Source organism: Odocoileus virginianus, chromosome 8 (assembly GCF_023699985.2).
Source record: "Odocoileus virginianus isolate 20LAN1187 ecotype Illinois chromosome 8, Ovbor_1.2, whole genome shotgun sequence".
NCBI lineage: Eukaryota > Metazoa > Chordata > Mammalia > Artiodactyla > Cervidae > Odocoileus > Odocoileus virginianus.
The window spans coordinates 32424178-32447362 of record NC_069681.1 but is presented as its reverse complement, the minus strand read 5'-3'; the positions used below and the strand labels follow the sequence as shown (position 1 = coordinate 32447362).

Below are 23185 nucleotides of genomic sequence, written 5' to 3'. Positions count from 1 at the left end.
TCATGAGAAAGGCTACTGGAAGAATGATCTTAATTAAAGTGAATCCTTTCAAAGTGCTCTTAGCTAGAATATTTATGTTACAACTTGAGATGAAATTATATTGCCTTGTTTACTCATGTAGGTGGAAATAGATGTAGATAAAAGGCATTCATTACAAAGTTAACAGTAATTGTCCCTGGAGCTGAGTGTAATGGGGAATTTACTGCCTTATATGTATGTATTTTATTTTTATTTACATTGATCCTGTGTTGATTTATGGTCATGAATTACTTTGAAAATAATATATTTAAATCAGCCAAATCATAGTTTTAAAAGTAAAAGGCACTTAGTATTTTCATGTACGTGTGTGTGTCTGTGTATGTAATATTTAAAAATCTACTTGCAATTAGGAATGTGATTTTTAATACAGGTTATGGGGATATACATTAAAAAATATAGTAAATGCATGTCTTAGGTAATGGCATAAAGTTTTAATGTCTTGCGTAAACACTGAATACAAGATGCAAATGAGCAGCCTAGATTAAAAGGTATCAAACAGACTTCAGCATCATGGAGCACGTTTTAGATCAATCAATATCTGTATAGATCGATCCGTATCAATCAGTATCAGGCTAGAGTACCGCCAAGGTTCTGTTTTCAACATCGTAGTGATACCTAGTCAAGCCTTCAGTGGTGGATGTGCATGAGGGCTGGGCAAGTGGCGGGCTGCTTCTCAGAGGACGTGACAGTGGTCAGTCTTAAGGGAGGAAGGGTAGACTTGGTGAGCTAATTTTCACCCAAGTGAGCATGTATACGTGTGTGTGTGTGAGTGTGTGAGTGCAGAGGCCTCTGTATTTGGACCTCTTGAGAAGGGGAGAGGGAAACAAGGAAGCAATGCAGCTCAGCCTCAGGTGAGCCCTTCTTTATTTGGACTAAGGTGATCTTCCCTCACCTCTCTTAGGGTTTCTCAAGAGCAGCACGATTGATATTTTCGGCTAGGTAATTCTTTGTTGTGGGGCTGTCCTGTGCTTTGTAGGGTGTTCAGCAGTGTTTCTGTTTGTTACTAGATACCAGGGAGGCGTCCAACCCATACTTACACTAAAAAATATCTCCAGACATTACCGAATGCCTCTGGGGAGCACCATTTCCCCAGGATGAGAGTCACTGCTCTCTCTGCTTATGAGAAGTCCAGGACTTCCCTGGAGGTCCAGGGGTTAAGACTTTGTGCTCCCAGGGCTCATGGCAGAGGTTCAATCCCTGGTCCGGTAACTAAGATCCCACGTGCTACACAGCAAAAGAAAAAAAAAATAGTGAATTATTTCTGGTTAAGGGACTGTAATCCAGAGCCTCTGTACTCTTTTCATACACAATTTCTAACAGTCAGAGAAATGACAAATAGGACCAAGAAGACCACGACAGACTATAGAAACAAATGTGTAAATGACCCGGTTATTGGTTATTATCAGGTAACAAATATCAGGGTAACTGTAGCAAATATATTCAAAAAAAGATGGCAAGACAGGTATTTAGACAATATCCAGTCCACGTGTGCTTCATCACTCAGTCATGTCCAGGAAAAAATACTGTTTTTACTGACTGTCACTCCTGGTGGTTTGTGTATACATTTGTTCGTCTTCAGTTGGGAGCATGTGTGTGTGTTAATTGCTCAGTCATGTCAGGCTCTCTGTGACCCCATAGATTGTAGCCCACCAGACTCCTCCTTCCGTGGGATTTTCCAGGCAAGAATACTGGAGTGGGTCGCCCTGCCCTCCTCCAGGGAATCTTCCTGACACAGGGATTGAACCTGGGTCTCCCTCATTGTAGGTAGATTAAGTCAACAGGGAAGCCTTATACATGGTTTATTCTAAACTCTGGAACATTTTGAAGCCTAATTTCAGGATACTTGTCTTCATTAAGGTCTTGTGTTAGATTCTCCCAAGGAAATGACTGATCTTGGATCTCTTTAGCTTTCTTTCCAGTTTACTCAAGGAATCTCAGACTCATCTTCTCCGCTTCCATTGCTTGAAGTGCTGCTGTGGGCTTTGACCCTCAGGACCCCTTTCGTATGAGCTGATGCTAATCGCTCTTATTCCAACTCACAGTTTCGGTTTTGAGTTTCTTGAAGAATTATATAACTTCTCATAAGCACAGCCATGGAATAAACACTTTAAGTCTAGTATATTTCTATTCTTTTTATTACCAGAAGCTAACGCCCACATACTATGTACTTCATTGTAATATATCTTTTGTAACATTTCTTCAAGAAGTGAAATTAGTAAGAATTGATTTAAAATCACATCTCCACACCAAAAAAAAAAAATAATAATAAAAATAAGTAGAGGATAAACAAGAAACTTATATTTGGAAGAGAATACATTTAGAATGTTTATTAATTATACTTTCCATAAAGCAATGATCATTTCCTAGCCAAAAAAAAGAAAAGGAATGTGTGAATTAAAATCCCCAGTGGAATTAGTGCAAGTTCTCATTACATAACACATCATGGGCAAGCAGTCAATCCTTTGGACTCTCAGGCAATCAGATGCTTTTAAGCCAAAGATGTCTCAAGACAAGATTAATCAGGATTCCTGTGATACTGCTTTTTGTGTGATGCAAACTTTATCATTGTTTCAAGCATCTAATCTTTTATCCCCTTTGTCTTCTTTTATTGCCTAATTTAATTGGCTGAATAACTTTTGCAGCAGCGATGCTGACTATTATCACTAGGACTAATTGACTAGCCTTCCTCTTTGGCTAGATTAGGTGACAGCAGAAGTCATTTCCCTGAAGAACTGATATTGCAATTTCCTGTTCCTTCAAAGAATACATTGCTTTTCAAACAGTGGCACAAATGTTTTTGACAATTAGCAATTACATGTGATTTGTTTTTTATTATTTTGTATTCACTTGGATTTTATCCAAGACTTGAGTAAGAGACACATAAGCACAGTTTAACTCATAATATGAAGGGATCCAGAGTAAGATTAGGTTTTATTCCAAACAAATGACTATTTAACCTATGAATGAAAGTGCTAGTGGTTCAGTCTTGTCCAACTCTTTGCAACTACATGGACTGTAGCCCGCCAGGTTCCTTTGTCCATGGAATTCTCCAAGCAAGAATACTGGAGTGGGTAGCCTTTCCCTTCTCTAGGGGATATTTTCCTGTAGTCAGGGAGATATGAAGGCTTGCAGGAAGGACTTGCATTTTAAATACCTTTACTTTCTGACAGTTTTTCTGTTATCAGTACAAGCAGCTAATCATGTATTTGAGAGTTCTTTCTCTGTCAACATCATCCTTCTTTTTCTCTTCCCCTTATTTGGAAGCATATTTCTCTTTCTTCCTCTATCTCTACACTACTTTTAATATTCTTATCAAAATGAAATGTTTGCTCTTATCAGGTAGTGTCCAAGGAACAGAGAATGCCTCATCTGTTTGGTCCTCATTCAGTTTTTCTAGGTAGCTAAGACTAGTCATTACTTTTTGCACAGTAAACTTGAGCTCCGGGAGATGGTGCAGGACAGGGAAGCCTGGCGTGGCTGTAGTCCATGGTGTCAAGAACAGTTGGACACGACTTGGCAACTGAACAAGATTAGCCATGGAAATCTCTATGCTCTCTGCTCTTAAATATTTTATTCTATTGAAATGGTCACTCTGTCCCATCTCTTGATACACCTATTCTTTTTTACATTGAATATGAATATCATCTAATAAAATTGGTAGAATTTTGTGAATGATGTCATCTTCCTTGAGATAATTTGCTTTTTGTCTGGCAGACATATGTACAAAGGCAGATAACTTCAATCCAATCAGGCATTAACATGACTTCTAAAGTGAAAACCTGGAATGTTTATATTCTCTTCATCAATGCCTTCCTTCTCAAAGGTCCCTGAGTTCCAAGTACTATCTTGCCAGCCAGATGAAAAAGCCAAAATCTCCGTTTAGTTTATTCATCTTTTAGATGTTGCTTCCTGCTTAATGCTTTATCCTCTTGCCCTAAAAAGTTCAGGCTTGACAAATGTATGAAGGGTATTATTTGTGTATTAGGGAGAACTCACTACCCTATGCTTCCATTTTCTCTAGAATCTTGGCCACTTAAGTCCAGGCTGCCTTAGGAGGCTTTGACTTAATCTTCTATATTGACTTCTTTTTAGTTAAAAATTGTTTCTGGGACTAGAGACAAAAAGGAAATAGGACTTTCAGGTGTCATAGGAGTTTGTTGAAAAGTAACATCAATATTGTAATATTGGCAGATTCAGAAATAAAGAATAATAAAAAATAAGTTAGAAAACATTGCTTTATAGTTTATTTTTTCTTCAATGTAAAAGATTAGCACATTGATAGAAATATATTGCTTATTGTTAGATGAATTTCATTATTCAATTTGTAAAATAAATTTTCTAATTATCCCTGATGTGGAAAGAGAGTCCACACTTGTTTCAAATCAATTTAATTAGCACTCTTGAACTATTAAGGAAGTGATATATTCAGTCACACTTTTGAATTTTTTAAAGTGACGAAACCAAACAAGAACTTAAAAGTGATGAGGGCTTGATACCACCTTTTCCCTTATTGCCCAAATATAGTTTATCTTCAAGAAACTTTCTGTAGAAATGTTTCTCTGATTACACCAGCTCTTTCACTGGTAAACAGCATTTGTTGCCTTTGTTTATCCTTTGACATTTATCTCATAGAGTATTTCATGGTGAATTACAATTGCTTGTGCTTATGACCTAGAATGGAGTCATTAATTCAGTACCAAACAAGTATATGCCTGGATGTAATAGGATTTTTTTTATAATTTTTAATTGGAGGATGATTGTGTTACCACGTTGTGTTGGTTTCTGCTATAACATGAATCAGCGATGAGTATACATACATCGCCTCCTTCCTGAGCCTCCCACCCCCCATCCCCCCCCCCCAAGGTCATCACAGCACCAGGCTGAGCTCCCTGGGTCATCCAGCAGCCCCCCACTAACCAGCTATTTACACCTGGAGCTATATGTGTGGCAGTGCGATTTTCAATTTGTCCCCCCCTCTCCTTTCCCCACCTTGTGTCCACAAGTCTATTCTGTACGTCTGTGTCTCTATTCCTGTCCTGCAAATGGGTTCATCAGTACCATTTTTCTGGATTCCGTATGTATGTGTTAATATGTGATATTTGCGTTTCCCTTTCTGATTTACTTCACTCCGTATGACAGACTCTAGGTTCATTCACCTCACTATAACTGACTGAGTTTTCTTTCTTTTTCTGGCTGATTTTTGCTTGCAGAATTCCTAAACTTTGTGAAGCAAGGTGCCACCCACTGTCTGGCCCAGTAGATTTACCAGCTAGGAAGAAGGAGATTCCCTTTCTCCTTTATATTGCCTCATTTGGGATTGACCACATTGATTAATTACTCAAGCTCCACATTTCCAATGCCATTCATTCTGGTTTTTTTTTTTTTTAACCTTGAAACTATTACTTAGTTTCTGGGTTATACTGGTAAATGAGTGTGATATGGCTACCTAATTTATAAAATTTTTTTTTTTTTTTTTTTTTTTTTTTTACTTCAAATGTTTACTGAACCAAGCGCTGTGTTGAGTTTGGGGAATCAGCCAATGAGCAGAGGAGACTGAACCTCAGATTCAGTCTAATGGGAGACGGCAGAGCATGAGCAACTTAGGAAGAAGTACCGCAGGGGATAATATGTGGGATGAAGAAGAAGAAAGACCAACTAGAGGGAAGAATGTGCCCTGGGGTTTCTTTTAGATGGCGGGGTTGCGTAGTCAGAAAAAAGCCTTGCTGATAAGATGATTTCATTGTTGTTGTTGTTTAGTCGATTAGTCATGTCTGACTGTTGGTAACCCTATGGACGGTAGCCTGCCAGGCTCCTCTGTCCGCAGGGTTTTCCAGGCAAACATACTGGAGTGGGTTGCCATTTCCTTCTCCAGGGGATCTTGCCCACCCAGGGATCGAACCTGCATCTCTTACATTGACCCACAGATTCTTTACTGCTGAGCCACTTTACTCCCGATGAAGTGATAGTTAGGTTGAAATTCAGAGGAAGGAAGGAAGAGAATTGCAAATGAGGAAAAGAACATTTGAGGAGAACTGACCCGAATTGAGTAATTTTAGTTGTTGTTATAGAAACTAATCTTAAGGGTGAATAATGAGATCATCTTACTTCAAGGTCTAATAGACTTCCTCTGTGATAGTCTCCTCAAGACCTTGGGAAAGCTTTACAGAAAAGTGAAGTCCGGTGTTCCCATATCGCAATTTCAGTTTTAGACACTCTAGACAGACAACAGAAAATGATATTAGTACATCATTTGCTTAAATGTCTTGCGTGCATGCTCAGTCACTAAGTTGTGTCCAACTCTTTGAGATCCCACTGACTGTAGTCCACCAGGCTCCTCTGTCCATTTAACTTCCCAGGCAAGAATACTGCAGCGGCTTGCCATTTTCTCCTCCACGGTATCTTCCCGACCCAGGGATCGAACCCTCATCTCTTGAGTCTCCTGCATTGGCAAGCAGATTCTTTACCTTCTGCACAAAGGTCTGTGATTGATTACTTTAATCCTTGTATACTAAGAAAACATGAATGGAAGGATTGACACTTATCCTCATTTTTAAAAAGTCACCAGCATCTCTTCCTTGACTAGTTGAAGTGGTGTCAGTGTGGCTTGAGTTATAAGACATCTTACTGCTCACTTTGAAGCAGTAGGTGAAGGTGCCTCTTCACTGTAAATTTGTCTGATGGAAGATGACTTTATTCTCACACACAAAATATTTGTATTTAGATGAAATGGTACAGAATATTATAGTTCTCAAGTGTTTAATTCCTCCTTGTGGAAATTTCAAGGGAACTTCAGATGCATTTGGCAGGAGCTTTTCCTGGTGCAATCAGGTTGCTATGGTAAACCTATTATTTTAGGCGAAGGACGACTGTGTTAGTGAAGTGCTAATCTCTTTTCTGTTTTATGTGAGCCTCTAATTACTCTCCCACTGTTGAGCCTGTATGCAAGTGTGGTTTTTGCCGTTTTAAAAAGTGGAAGAAAATAAGGTTGAAGAGAGTGTAACTGCTGTTACCAGGCTGGCAGGTGCCTTTGATGATATGTTGCTCCTCTTAAATAATCTCATTCTGGATCAGAAAATATAGTTGATTTTTTGGGGGGAGAAATAGAAAGGAATGGATTTTATGTGAGTTATTGAAATTACAACTTCTCAACATGTTTTTAAATTATAAATATGTAAATAATAATATCTATCACAGATATTATACAGTTACAGATCCCACCCACAGTTCAATTCAATCACTTAGTCGTGTCTGACTATTTTCCACACCATGGACTGCAGCAGGCCAGGCTTCCTTCCAAGCCTTCCAGGCTTCCTGTCCTTCACCATCTCCCAGTGTTTGCTCAAACTCATGTCCACTGAGTCGGTGATGCCACCCAACTATCTCATCCTTTGTCATCCCCTTCTCCCCGCCTCCTTCAATCTTTCCCAGCATTAGGGTGTTTACCAAGGAATCTGCTCTTCGCATCAAGTGGCCAGACTACTGGAGCTTCAGCTTCAGCATCAGTCCTTCCAATGTATATTCAGAGTTTATTTCCTTTAGGATTGACTGCTTTGATCTTCTTGCTGTCCAAGGGACTCTCAAGAGTCTTCTCCAGCACCACAATTTGAAGCATCAATTCTTCAGCTTTTAGCCTTCTTTATGGCCCAACTCCCATATCCATACATGACTCCTGGAAAAACCATAGCTTTGACTATGCAGACCTTTGCTGGCAAAATAATGTCTCTGCTTTTTAATATGCTGTCTAGGTTGGACATAGCTATTCTTCCAAGGAGCAGGCCTCTTCTAATTTCATGGCTGTAGTCACCATCTACAGTGATTTTAGAGCCCAAGAAAATAAAGTCTGTCACTGCATGAACCCACCCACAGCCTGAAACAAAGACATCACCACTTACAGTAGCGCTCAGGCGTGTATTTAGTATAAAGTTTGCATTCAGTGATCTACTAATGGTGTGGACTCAGTATTGTGGGATCAGAGAGAAGATTGCATTCTGACAGGTGACTCAACAATCAGGGAGAACGAGGAAGGGTTTATGGAGGAGATTAGATTTAAATAGGCTATTGAACACTAGGTTGAATTTTACAGAGAAAGTTCTGGAATATACGGCCAGTGAAATGTAGATATTTAAACCCCTATGCAGAGTTCCCTGGTGGTTCCCTCATTAGGACTCTGCACGCTTATGGCCAAGTGCCTGGGTTCAGTACCTGGTTGGGGAACTAAAATCCCACATGCTGTGAGGAGCAGCCAAAGGGAAAAAAAACCCTCATATGCTCTAATGTTCTGTTTTGTTTATATACCATAATTTTATTAATGAGTCTGGATCTGAGAGATATTTCTGTTTAATCTTTTGAACTATGACTAAGTCATAGATATTGAGTACATTAATTAAAAAAGTTCTTCCTCAAGTGAAAAATAAAATAAACACATATGCCAGTAGTTAGTTCATGCTTGTCAAAGAAACCAATAATACATAGTCAGGAAACTTCTTATATGCCTCAACATGTTAATGAAATGGTCACCATAAACACATACATCCTCAAACTTAAGAATTAATGTTGTCCTGGTAACCGGGGAAGGATTACGTCTCAGGAATGGTGTGATTCACGTTTCTCACGTCTGTCCACCATGGACTAGTCAACCATGCTCACTGCTGCTGTATGTAGTTTGCCTCTGCCCACAGTCCGGATCACTGTCGTCATTCACACATCTACCCGTGACAGGGCCAGTGTGTTTATGCACAGCAGGCAATATTATGCAGAGCTCAGAAAATCTGGGTTCTAACACCAACATGGCTATATGGCTAATGTCTACTTTGCTGGCCTTCGGCAAGCCATTTAACCTCAGCGTACTTGAGTTTCCTCATCTCTTAAATAAATTGTAGAAACTCATGGATCCTCATGACATTTTGCTAAAAATAAATGCATGCTGGTATATGTTTTCCCAGGGACGGATCTGGGGTCTACCAGTTAGAATTCTTGATTGCTAACAACGGACACCAACTTCATTCACTGAGATGAAAAAAATATTTTGTTCCAAGGGCTTGGGCTCAGAGTGCAAGCTCGGACAGTCCCCTCACACAGCGACCCAGGGAAGCAAGGCCCTGCCGCGAACCGGCCATCACTTCGGAGCTTCAGCCTCCCTGCCTCGAGCCACCGCTGTGCGCTCAGACTCGCCACTCTGCCGCGGTCCCCGTGCCATGCCTTCACCCTCAAGAATCCACGCCCTGACCAAGGGCGTCTGGTGTGTCCCTGCGCAGTCTGCCAGCCCCCTGGGAGAGGGGATGCCACTGGGGGAGGGGGGTCTCTGTCTCCTGCTGAACTCAGCTCTGCCTCCAGGTAGAAAAACGGGTTGAAGGGCGGCCAGAACAACACTATCTATCGCCGTATCTTTCACCAGATTCTCAAAGGGACCATGACCCTGCCACTTCTGCCAGAAAAGATTATGAATCACTGCATTAGATTTTCTTTAATTACAACTCCGAAGTGATATGATTCTAAATACTAATTTTTCTTTTTCCTATCATATCCCAGCTCAGAATTTCTTTAACATGATACAAATGCAGTAACAGAATGACTAACAGCATTGCAGGGTCAGCCCTGAAGTATCTTATGATCCTTTCAGTGGGTGTGTAATTATGATGGTTGGGATAATGACAGGGAGTTAACAGATGTCCTCGAGTAGCCACTCGGCTGAATTCCTGGCAAACCAGTCCCAATTCCTCAGGAAAAAAGAACTGTGCTTTCTCATACAGCCTCCTGGAGCTCCGCTATGATATATTAAGATACAGTATGGCCGAATGTTTAGATGCACAGACTTTAAGTATGATGAGAATAGATATAAATTTGGAATCTATCCCTTGAGAGCTGGTTCAGCAGAGAAAGTTATTTGGCCTCAATATGTCTCCATCTCCTGTTTAGTAAAATGATAGTGATAATGTTAGTGCATGTGTGGTATCATGAATACAAAAGGATGGAATTGAAGAAATTATAGTGTTTGCGGCATAGTTACAGCTCAGGAAATAATGACGAAAGTCATAAGGAAAATAATTAAGAAATTCCCAAACTGTGAACCAAACTCAATTCCAAAACAAGTTTCTACTTTTAAACTTTAAGTCAAGGTTAATAAGGGTATTTAGGACATGAACTCTGACCCATGTTCCATGTTAAGATGAATTCTGTGAACTCAAAAACTGACACCAAATCACCACTCAAATATCAGGTTGAAATGTTTCCATGAGATTTTTTTTTTTTCTTATGTGGCAGACAGACCCAAATTAAAAATATTTTTTAATGACCATATTAGTTCAAATTGTGTCAGAATAAATAAATTGATTCAGTTATGTTAAATGGTCTCCTCATACGTGGTATATGGAATATCCAGGGAGTTTCATCATTGAAATCAGTCTTCAAAAATGAATGAAACAGAACATGGAAAGTAGGAAACGGGAGTCACCTGTGAGCCAGGAGCTGTCACTTCAGCTCCAGCTCAACCTCCTTGGCATTTATGCTCGACCCTCAGCTTAAACTCAGGGATGTAGGAAAAGGTATTTCCTGAATTGTAGCAGGCACAGACTATATTGATCCAGGAGGTCTGGGTCTAATCAGATGCTTGTTCTCCTGAGAGGTCTTCCTGATTCCGCGAGTCTCCTGATGAGTGTGTTTTCCCTGTGTGTTTTGCAGGTAAGTGTGAATGTGGCAAGTGCACTTGCTACCCGCCGGGAGACAGCAGGGTGTACGGCAAGGCCTGTGAGTGTGACGATCGTCGCTGTGAAGATCTGGACGGCGTGGTCTGTGGAGGTGAGCAGTGCTCACAGCTCTCTGCCTGCAACCTGCGTTATCTGCTTTTCTTATTCCACCTCTCCTTTAAAAACATTCTGTTAAGAAGAAGATATACAAAAAGCCATATACAATTAGCACATGGTAGTGCTGTTGGTGGTTTAGTTGCTAAGTCGTGTCGGACTCTTGCGACCCCATGGACTGTAGCCCACCAGGCTCCTCTGCCCATGGGATTCTCCAGGCAAGAGTACTGGAGTGGGCTGCCATTTCCTTCCCCACAATTAGCATATCCATATGTGCATATACGTATACAATTAGACCTATACAATTAGCCATATACAGTTGGGTTGGTAATGACCTCGTACTCTGAATGCAGTCCCTGTGTATGTATGTGAAAGGACACAGCATCCTATTGGTAAAAGAAGATGGACACTAAACAAGATTCTCTGAAGACAGGAAAAGGGTTTGCTTCAACCAAGCAGTTTCCAGTTTTTATTACTCTACTGATAAAAATTGATCCGGGAAGTATCACCTGAGACTTGAAAGAAGAAAAAAGCAGTTAGATACACTCCAAGTTAATTACACAGTAACATGAGCTATACACTCTGTTTTCATAGTGGATCTGAGACCCAGACACACGCTTGTTACTGTTAGTTGCTCAGTCACGTCCGACTCTTGCAACCCCATGGACTCCGCTGTCCATGGGATTCTCCAGGCAAGAATACTGCAGTGGGTTGCCATGGCCTTCTCCAGGAGATCTTCCGACCCAGGGATCACACCCACGTCTCCTGCATTGCAGGCAGATTTTTTACCGTCTGAGCCCCCAGGGATAAGCAACATAAAGGAAGAATGAGGCAGATAGAGGCTTGTTACAAAGGTAAAACTGCAAAAAGGAGAGTCCCAGGGGCAGAATGTTGCCAGTGCCCACCTGAACCGGATCCAGGGGAGGGGATGAGGGTCACCGTGGTTCCATCTTAGTCTTGCAAAGATCCGTACTGTAGAAGGTGCATGCTGATTATGGCTCCTCCCAGGTTTCTAGGACAAGCGAGGTGAACTGGACGTGGAATCACACAAACAGAATATAACTCTATCTCTTTAAGATAATTACCATAATGAATTGGGTATTGTTATTGGGGGGAAAGTCCCCAAAGGCACATATAAGGGAAGGGAGCTAACCATCCATTTCTGTCATCTCTGTGACCACTACGTATGGCTGTCTAGCAACTCTCTCTCTAACCAACTATAAAACACTTGGAATTTCACCAAAAGTATTTTCCTCTTTCGTTTTTCTGTGAGCCAAGGGAATAGGCCCTTTTTAATAACTGTTGAGCTGGGTGTTTTGTCTCTCCTGGTTCCCATGACAGCCATCCTCAGAGATTGTTCCTCCTACCCTAATCTCACAAACAGAAAAGTGAGTGAGGCTTGGGGCGTTAATGTCCCATCTCTGAAAAGTACCAGACCCAACAGCAGGAGCTGTGGAATTTAGTTCACAGATCTTTTGCTAAACCACAGTTTTCCCCAGAGTGACATGCAACTGTTTGTACTTTATGTCAATATTACTATTAGTTTAGATTTTCCCTTTACTTACAATAGTCATCAGAAATACCTAAACAGACTATAGTCCTTTTAATTGTTGTCATAGTACAGACCTGATATATGTGCATACCCATTAAATAATGAATCCCCCTCCCCCCAGTGAGTCTCTCTTTCTCTCCAGCTTTGGGGAGGAAATCAAGATAAAACGAATCTATATATCTTCTTGTTAGATGAGATCAAATGTTTAGTAGGTAAGTGAGAAAACATCTCACAGTGATAGTTTTTTAATTTTTGACACTCCGTGTCTACACTTTGTCCATCTACCCAGAGTTGTCTGTGTCCTGGGGGGCAGGATGGGGGGGACTGACTCCCATTAGCCAAACCAATAAAAGACAAATGTACAAACTAAACATCAATTACTTGATGCTATACAATCAGAAATGTAATTGAGCTAGAGACTAGAATTTTTGTAAAGAAACTCTATGAGAAGTCAGAATCTGAGATTAAGATTTGGATGTAAGTCATTTATTGGAAGGGGATTCCCAGGTGGCTGAGTGGTAAAGAGTCTGCCTGCCAATGCAGGAGGCACAGAAGACACGGGTTCAATCACTGGGTTGGGAAGATCCCCTGGAGGAAGAAATGGCAACCCGCTCCAGTATTCTTGCCAGGAAAATCCAAGGGACAGAGGATCCTGGCAGGCTGCAGTCCACAGGGTCACAGAGTTAGACATGACTGAGCACATGTGAGCATGAGAGTTTATTGGAAAAGGGAATGAGTTACTGGTAGGAAAGTGGGAAGATGTGACAGTGGAGAAGGGGCAGCCAATGAAGACCATGGTATCAACCCAATTACTGCTGTGGTCAGTTGGAGATTCGTATCAGTTCAGAGGAGGAAACTCTGAGTCAAGCACACAATTTTTCTATCGTCAGCCATGGGTGGAGGATTGCTTCTAGGAGGCGTTAATTCCCAGGCCGCATCCAGCCTGTCCCACGGGTACCTGATCAGAGCAGGCTTCAGTGGCTGGGGTGAAGCTCTGGGCAGAGAACCTCAAGGGGTGCTGAGTGAAAGTCATCATAACAGGAAGGATGGCGTTGCTGGGACACCACCGCAGAAGGGCCCCCAACTCTCCCGGCGGGTGGTCTGTCCTTTCTGGATAGTGCAGACTCTCATTCTTTGACATGGTCTGCATGTTGCTGATCATCCAATCCACCCTCTCTTTGGCTGGATGCAGGATGAAGCACAGTAGATTAGGCAGTAGCTGGAGACGCGTTGATCTATTAATACCTTATTCTTCTGGTAGAGCCTTGGCTATAATTTTCAAGATCCTTCCCTCACATATTTGGAGATTAATTCCTAGGTGGTTGATCTTCCCCAATATAGATGATACCGGAACATAATTATCAGAGGACGAATGTGTTTCGAGGTTGGGGAAAACGTTGCTGCTGCCTCTGTGTGTCCTGCTGCATGAGTACTCACTCAATTATGTCCAACTCTTTCCGACCCCATGGACTGTAGCCCGCCAGGCTCCTCTGTCCATGGGAGTTCTCAAGCAAAAATGTTGGAGTGTGTTGCCATTTCCTCCTCCAGGGGATCTTCCCAACCCAGGGATCAAACCCAAGTCCCTTACATCTCCTACATTGGCAGGCGGATTCTTTACCACTGGGTGTGTCTGCTAGCACCTGACACATACTAACCAGATAAGCACAGCATCTTTGACCTGTGTGACCAGACAGATTCACTCAGTGTTTTTTCTTAAATGTTAGAAACCCGCTCTGCAAAATCACCTATGCATTTAATTTCATGTTTTATTGACCAAAGGATCTCAGAACACTTTTCAAGTATGTAAAGGAAACACTTCACCTTGGAAATTTCCCTTGAAAATATTTTATGTTGTTGTTCTTTTTTAACAAATTTTTATTTATTTGGCTATGTCATGTCTTAGCTGTGGTGCATGGGCTTTTTAGCTGAAGCACGTGGGCTCCAGAGCACGCAGTCTCCATAGTTGTGACTTGACGCGGGCTTAGTTGCCTCACAGCATGTGAGATATTAGTTGCCGGCCCAGGGATCAAACCCATGTCCACCACATTGGAAGGTGGATTCTTTGACCACTGGATGGCCAGGGAAGTCTCCATGCGGTTGTTCTTAAATTTCACTTTGGTATTTGAATAATGTCCTTGAGAGATATTTGGGGTTAGGATGATACCATTAATTTAAAAGGTGTCTGTGGATAACAACGATCAATTTCACTTACCTTCTCCTGCTTTCTCTGAGCTCTGATGCCCAGGTGGCAGCATGAATCCTTACATTCTGCCACAGATTTTGCACTGGAACCTATGCACACATCTGTACACATTCCGGTGTATTGTGTTTTTGCTTTCCTTTTCGTTCACTTGTGAATCTTTACTATGATGGTGGCTCAATCCTACTGCTTGGAGGAGGTTAGTTCCAGGAGAGGGGGAGAAGTCTGCATCAGTGGTCAGCTCATGTGTATCCATAGTGACTTCTAGCTAGAAATGCTACACAACATTTCCAATCGTCCCTGATGCTCTGTGAGTGTTCCTCAACAAGATAAGTCCAGTCTTGGTATTCCTGGTGGCTATGGTATATAAAGGGGCTTCCAGAGTGGCTCAGATGGTAAAGGATCCACCTGCAATGAAGGAGACCTGGGTTTGTTCCCTGGGTCATGAAGATTCCCTAAAGAAGGGAATGACAACCCACTCCAGTATGCGTGCCTGGAGAATTCCATAGACAGAGGAGGCTGGCAGGCTACATTCCAGGGGATCGCAAAGAATCAGACATGACTGAGCAGCTAACACACACATGGTTTATAAAGTTGCCATGAACAGGGGGTTGGCAAATACTGACTCGAGGGAAATATGGGACTAGCTAGGATCTCACCTCTGCTCCTGGCATTTTCAAAAGCTGATCAATACATAACCTTGTTTCATGTGTGTTTCTATGTGAAGACATACTGTGTTACATATAGTTAATTCACTAACATTGAGCTCATGGCCAGCAGCCCTGTAACTCATGCCTGAACAAAGATGATTTGGCTCACAGGTTTCTCCGTAAGGTACATCACAGGCTTTTTGCACTTAGGAACACTGGCTAGCACTTCAGCACTGTACTTGGGGGCCATCGAAAACATCAAGATCACCAACGGAAGGTGCAAAAATGTGAAGAGTCTAGCACCAACTATACTGGGAAAAGAACACTAATTTCAGTGTAAGAGCTGAGTCAGGAAGGCAGAGCGTGACCTTTTGACCTCCACTGGGAGTGTGAACCTTGCACATCTCCATTTTTCACCATTTGCCCTGTGTTCTCAAACGACCTGGAAAGCTTCTTGAGTGTTGATTTCAGGAATACAAATAAACTTCAGGGAGTAGGCAAGTTCTCAAATGTGGAATCTTCAAATAATGAGGATCAAGTGAAATTCATATTCTCACTGGAAACATCACCTCCCACATGAGTTTTGCACTTGGCCTCAAATTGTGATTTCTTTAAGACAGTTGTGGAAGGAATCCTTTGAGCCTTGGCTGTTATAGGGGTTCCCTGGTAGCTCAGCGATGGCCATACCGCCCTGAACGCACCCAGTCTCATCTGATCACAGAAGCTAAGCAGGGTCAGGCCTGATTAGGACTTGGATGGGAGACTGCCTGGGAATATCGGGTGCTGTAGGCTTTTGTTTCCCTGGTGGCTCAGATGGTGAAGAATCTGCCTGGAATGCAGGAGACCTGGGTTTAATCCCTGGGTCGGGAAGATCCCCTGGAGAAGAAGATGGCAACCTGCCCCAGTATTCTTGCCTGGAGAATCCCATGGACAAAGAAGCCTGGCAGCCTATGGTCCATGGGACTGCAAAAAGTCAGACACGACTGAATGAGTAACACTAACTATTATAATCTTGAATTTAATTAATTTATTTGGCTGCACCTTGCAGCATGTGGGATCTTAGTTCCCTGACCAGGGATCAAACCCACGTCCCCCTGCATTGGAAGTGTGGAGTCTAAACCACTGGAATACCAGGGAAGTCCCTTGAATTTAATTTTTTTCTCTGCTGGTCTCTGGAAAGAAATTACAAGAGACTTGCTGTTAATTAATAAGTTTGAACATACAGTAATCCCAGTATTAAAATATATGGCATTCTAGACCCGTTGATAAGGAGACGACAAGTTCCCTTCACAAACCAATACAATATTGTAAAGTAATTAACCTCCAATTAAAAGAAATAAATTTATATTAAAAAAACAAATCAATAGTAGAGAAAAAATTATGTAAACGTAATTTGCTATTTAGGAATATAAATGACCAATTATAATGTCAGTTAAGACTGCAGACCTGAGGCTGTCTTGGTTCCAACCTTTGGCTCAGCCACTTATTCCCAGTGTAACCTGAGGCAATTCACATATCCCACTTCTCTCACCTATAGAAGATGGTTATATGTCTCTTATAGGGTTATTGTGGGATTGAATGAGTTGATGCATGTAAAGTGCTCAGGGTTGTATGCAGCACATGTGTCATATGTAGATATAGATGCTACTGTTGTTAGTGTTGCATGCGTGCTAAGTCACCTCAGTCCTGTCCAACGCTTTGCGATCCTATGGACTGAAGCCCACCAGGCTCCTCTGTCCATGAGATTCTCAAGGCAAGAACACCAGAGTGGGCTGCCATGCCCTTCTGTGGGGATCTCCCCGGCCCAGGGATGAACCCACATCTCTTATGTCTCCTGTGTTGGCAGGCTGATTCTTTACCATGCGCGCCACCTGGGAAGCCCATCATTAGTGTTATATACATATATAAAGATGAAAGACAGAACCGGTCCAGTTGCAGTTTATGCTGTGGATTACGGTAAACTCTAGGACATAGACCAGAACTCATGTTTGCTTATTAATTTCATTTTATAACAGTTTATTCAGAATGATGACTGTTGGCTTTTTTTTTTTTTGCATAAAGCCGTCTTTATCCTCACACTTGACACTGAGCTACCAAATTAAAGTGGCGACATGCATCTCAGGAGTGTTTTTAGTGGCTGTTACTCAGCAGGGTACCTAAAGGGAAGCATCTCATGGGTTTGCAAGCGTGAAGTAACACAAAAAAGATGAAACTGACCCTTAAGGTTCGAACCACCACATGCATCACCAGTTTCTGTATTCCTGAAAATACACATTATCATAAGAAAATAGTATCTTATTTCATATTATCCCATCATGTGTATAGCACATAATTAAGTCATACTTGTTCCATGTAATGACCATCACTGCCTCTCAAACACAAGCATGCCTGTAATTTCTCCTAGACACCTTTACCTCTGACCTGTCTGCTTGCATTCCTCTTGGTTCAGTCTTTTTTTTTTCCAAAACATTTTTGTTTGAAACAGACTTTTAAGCCGAACACTTAGTTTGCTTTTAAAAATGTATATTTATTTACTTGGCTGCATCAGGACTTGGATGTGACATGTGGGATCTTTCCTGGAGGCGCACAGGCCCTCTCGTTGTGGCCTCCAAACTGCTCAGGCTTCAGTAGTTGTAGCATGCAGGCTTGGTTCTTCCACGGCATGTGGATCTTAGTTCCCTGACCAGGGATTGAACCCCTGTTCCCTGCATAGCAAGGTGGATTCTTAACCCCTGGACCACCAGGGAAGTCCCATCTTGGCTTAATCTTTAAGCCATGGAAACTTGCTCTGTCTCCCACCATTCTGCCTAACTGACTCTCCAGGTTATTCATGGTTCCCAGTTGCCCAAATCTGAGGTGCCATTCAGTTCTCATTCTGCATGACCACTTTTTAGCATAGGGTTCTGGTTACTCTGCTTTCAGGTCTTCTTGACATGGTCTTCTCCCTGGGCCTCAGAAGCACCTTACCCCATTTCTTCTCTCTCCTCTCTCATAATCACTTTATCTTTTTTTCTTGCTTATCTCTCAGAGGCAGAAGGAAGCAGTTGTTTTTGTTCAGTTGCTAAGTAATGTCCAATTCTTTTGCGACCCCATGGACTGTAGCCTGCCAGGCTCGTCTGTCCGTGGGATTTCCCAGGCAAGAATACTGGAGTGAGTTGCCATTCCCTTCTCCAGGGGATCTTCCCGACCCAGGGATCAAACCCACATCTTCTGCATGGCAGGCAGATTCTTTACCACTGAGCCACTGGGGGAAGCTCTCAGAGCCTGCCAATAAATCTTAGCATTTCCCTATAAATTGCCTTTGGTTGTCTTTTCTGTTGACTGTTTGCTGCCCTTGCATACACTCAGCTTCTTCCTGTTTTCTCTTAAGGTCGGTGTCTCCCAAGATGATTTCTTAGCATCATTCCCTCCTGGCTTCATACTCTTCAAATTCAAATTACTTATTTCCAATATGGAAATCCCTCCATATTCTGCATGGTCGAAACTGACATAATCATTTATTTCTTCTTTAATTCAGGAAATATTATTGAGCCCCCACTGTTAGCCAGCACTGGAGATTTCATGATGAATCTATTAGAGTTGATGGTCATACTTGAAGGGCAACATTGACGAAGAAAGGACAGTGAGGTGGATGGTCTGAAAGGAGAAGCACTAAATCAATGAAAGCATACATCATAGGGGATCGGACATAGACTAGAGGCTACAGAAGCCTTCGCAAATGCCTTCATGTCTGGTCAAAACTATACGATGCCTAATATGTGCTTATGTGTGCGTGTTACTTGCTCAGTCATGTCTGACTCTTTGTGACCCCATGGACTGTAGCCTGTCAGCCTCCTCTGTTCATGGAATTCTCTAGGCAAGAATACTGGAGTGGGTAGCCATTCCCTTCCCAAGGATCTTCCCAACCTAGAGATTTAACTCGGGTCTCCTGCATTTCAGGCAGATTCTCTACAGTCTGAACCACCAGAGAGGGGAACTAATATGTGCTTGATATGTATTAATCAGCTAAACATCGTGACCACCACATTTGGTAATCAGATGCATAGTATTTAGCCAGGTGAGGGGAGGTGGGTTGACCCAGGTGTCACAGAACAAAGCGTGCTCAGGCATATGGCAGAAAGAGAGGATGACATGGTCAAGGGATTTTTGAGAACCAGAGAAAAGCCCTGTGTGATAGATGGTAAGATATCAAAGAGGAGAAGAAGATGATAGATTTTGTAAACATGTTCTTGATTTGAAAGCCTTTATTGTGGCTCACCTGGTAAAGAATCCCCCTGCAATGCAGGAGACCTGGGTTTGATCCCTGGGTTGGGAAGACTCCCCTGGAGAAGGGAAAGGCTACCCACTCCAGTATTCTGGCCTGGAGGATTCCATGGCCTGTATAGTCCATGGGGTCATAAAGAGTCAGACATGACTGAGCAACTTTCACTCTCACTGAAAGGCTGATCGGAAACCTTAGAAGGGTTTAAACAAGACAATAGCATGATCACTCTGTTTAAAAAGTACCCCTTGCTGCCAATCAGTATGAGTATAACTTAATTTGTTGATCTGGACTTTTCCTCTCGGTTGCTGAACCTTTACAAACATAAACACTGGGGAGTTAGACTTACAGTGTATAAAATTTCTGGTGCACTATTGCTTTTCATAATAAGAGGATTATTATTATGGATTGCTGGGAGGAGTGTGTGTTTGTAGGGTTGGTGGGTAAATGTGGATTCAGGAGATGAGTCCTGGTGAGAGATGCAGGCGGGTTAGCTAGATGAAGGACAGTAAAGATGGAAAAACTGTGATGTATTGGACAACATATTAGAAACAACATGACAACAGGCTCCCAAAATCCTTTGACTTGCTGCAAGGGACATGGCCCTCTGTTAAACCCCTCCTCCAACTCCCCAGAAACAGATGAATATGGTAGATGCCAACCAGGCAACATTGCTCTTGGTAATGTGACCTATGACTGATAAATTTCAACCAGATTGGGAGGGATTAAGAATGAATTGTGAATGTCTTATGGGAACGCCACGCTTTTCTGTGAGTGTCGTGTCTCAGCCAATAGGCATGTCCCTTGAGGATCTTCTGGAAGCTATGCTTAAGGAATCATCAGAAGAGATTTTGGGCTCCTATGGGGCATAAGACTTCTAAGCCAGAGGAGCCTCAACATCTGTGCAATGCGGAGTTCATCTCCAGGCATCTGAACTGCATTACCTGAAGAAAAGGTTATCCCCAGACTGCGGTATATATAAAGCTGTTATCCTCATGAACTGCTGTAAGGGCGCCCATGGAGAGGAAAGCTGACAGGACGTGGTTCCTGTCCCATCCCACATCCCTCCAAGGAGACCGGTGTCAACTGCCAATCTAAATGTTTAGTTGAACCTGAGAAGGGTGACCCCCACCCCACCCCGGGAGTAAAATTCCCATTTATGGCTATTCATGATTGAAGGACACGAGTGAGGGGCAGGGGAGCTTGTGGGGTGACTCCCAAGTTTCTGGTTTGAGCATCAGATGAATGGAGGAGACTATGTTTTTCTGTACTGTTGTCTCCGTCTATTGAAAAAAGAATGCTTTCTTCACAGAGGGCACTGGGAGTATAGAGTCTTAGCCACTAGACCACCAAGGATGTCCCAAATACATCTATTTTGAATTTCTTGAAGCACCAACTACAGAATGTTTAGGATGTTGGTATCATATAAACCAGCAGTTCTGTGCCTTGAGGAAGGAGTAGCAGTTACTTTGTTCAAAGAATTTAGTTTCCACATCATGTGGCCAGTCCTAAAGGAAATCAACCCTGAATATTCACTGAATGGACTGATGCTAAAGCTGAAGTTCCAATACTTGGGCCACCTGATGTAAAGAGCCGACTCATTGGAAAAGACTCTGTTGCTGGGAAAGATTGAAGGCAAAAGAAGGGAGCGGCAGAGGATGAGATGGTTAGATAGCATCACCCATTCAATGGACACGGATTTGAACAAATTCCAAGAGATACTGAAGGACGGGGGGGCGTGGCATGCTGCAGTCCATGAGGTTGCCAAGAGTCACATGTGACTTTGTGACAGAACAACAACAACAACATCACGTGGCGGCCAGTGGAGAACAAGTCCCACTATGAGGCATGCGTGAGGCTCACTGGCATCATCCCTCTGGTGTGGCTTCAAAAAACAAAATTGGCATCGCTAATCTGGGAAATTTTCTCAGTTCACTGCCAGACCCTGAGTCGTAGTATCTCTGACCTTGCACCTGGAGGGCTGGACGAGAGGCCCATATATCTGATGTGAGGCCAGAGATCAAAATGCAGGTCCCTGACTCCAAAGCTGGGACTCCCTGAGCATTTCTGCAAGCAAGTAAAACCCCAAATAATGTAAACCTACTTAATCAGCAGGCACATGAGAACTAACAGGCATTGATGTCTATCCACCTTTCCAACAAAAATAGGACTTCTCCAATGGCTCAGCAGGGCAAGAATCTGCCTGCAATGCAGGAGACACAGGAAATGTGGGTTCGATCCCTGGGTCGGGAAGATCCCCTGGAGAAGAAAATGGCAACCCACTCCAGTGTTCTTCCCTGGGAAATCCCATGGACAGAGGAGCCTTGCAGGCTGTGGGCAAATGAGTCACAAAGAGTCAGACACAACTGAATGACTAAGCACCAACAAGTACCAACAATAAAGCTGAAAGTGATTAAACCAATTCTGGTAGGCTGGGATCAGTTAGCAAGCATACCTGAAGGTGAATGTAAGCAATTACATCATTTTAACCAGTTCAGTTTTGATTACACCAAAATTACAACCTGAAAATTAGAGTCATGTGAGTGACTGGCACAGAGAGAGTCAGAAGGAAGTAAGACTATGCCTCACTTAATCAACTTAAACTGGTGAGCAAAGTGATGGTTCAGTGGTAAAGAATCCACCTGCCAAATTCGATCCCTGAGTCAGGAAGATCCCCTGGAGAAGGAAATGGCAACCCACTCCAGTGTTCTTGCCTGGGAAATCCCATGGACAGAGGAGCCTGACAAGCTATATAGTCCAAGGAGTCTCAAAAGACTTGCACATGACTTAGTGACCGAACAACAACAAGCAGTGTTCAGTGATCGTAGACTGCATGTGGACCTTCTCAGTTCTCTATTAATGACAAAAATATTATGTGATCAACACATGCATGGATTTTTTTTTTTTTAATCAGATCTCACTACTGAGAAAAAAAAACTTTGGCTGGAGTGATAGTCCCTGGGATGTATTTGTTTTTAAGTGACACTTGACTTTAAGATTTCATAAGGAAAATGCATCTCTGTGTTGGCTCTTGTATGTTTAATTGTTCCTGGTGACTCAGACAGTAAAGAATCTGCCTGTAATGCAGGAGCCCCGAGTTTGATCCCTGGGTCAGCAAGATCCCTTAGAGAAGGGAATGGCTACCCACTCCAGTATTCTTGCCTGAAGAATTCCACTGACAGAGGAGGCTAGCAGGCTACTGTCCATGGGGTTGCAAAGAGTCAGACACGACTGAGTGACTCACACTTTACTTGAGGAGATAATAGCTGAAAACTTCCCTAAAATGGGGAAGGAAATAGTTACACAGGTCCAAGAAACCCAGAGAGGCCCAAACAGGATAAACTCAAGGCAAAACACACCAAGACACATATTAATCAAATTAACAAAGATCAAACACAAAGAACAAATATTAAAAGCAGCAGGGGAGAAACAACAAATAACACACAAAGGGATTCCCATAAGGATAACAGCTGATCTATCAATAGAAACTCTTCAGGCCAGAAGGGAATGGCAGGACATACTTAAAGTAATGAAAGAGAATAACCTACAACCCAGATTACTGTACCCAGCAAGGATCTCATTGAGATATGAAGGAGAATTCAAAAGCTTTACAGACAAGCAAAAGCTGAGAGAATTCAGCACCACCAAACCAGCTCTTCAACAAATGCTAAAGGATTTTCTCTAGAC

The 23185-nt window shown here is 42.4% G+C and overlaps 1 protein-coding gene and 1 pseudogene across 3 annotated transcripts in view; both read left to right on the top strand.

Annotated features, from left to right (window-relative positions):
* Positions 1 to 23185, top strand: part of ITGBL1 (integrin subunit beta like 1) — a 221566-nt gene that overhangs the window by 179299 nt on the left and 19082 nt on the right. For all 3 annotated transcript variants that reach the window (XM_070471438.1, XM_070471439.1, XM_070471437.1), the window contains one exon: positions 10717 to 10833. In XM_070471438.1, the coding sequence (XP_070327539.1) occupies positions 10717 to 10833 (117 nt within the window). The remainder of the gene's footprint in view (positions 1 to 10716; positions 10834 to 23185) is intronic.
* On the top strand, positions 15911 to 16029 carry LOC139036378 (5S ribosomal RNA; annotated as a pseudogene).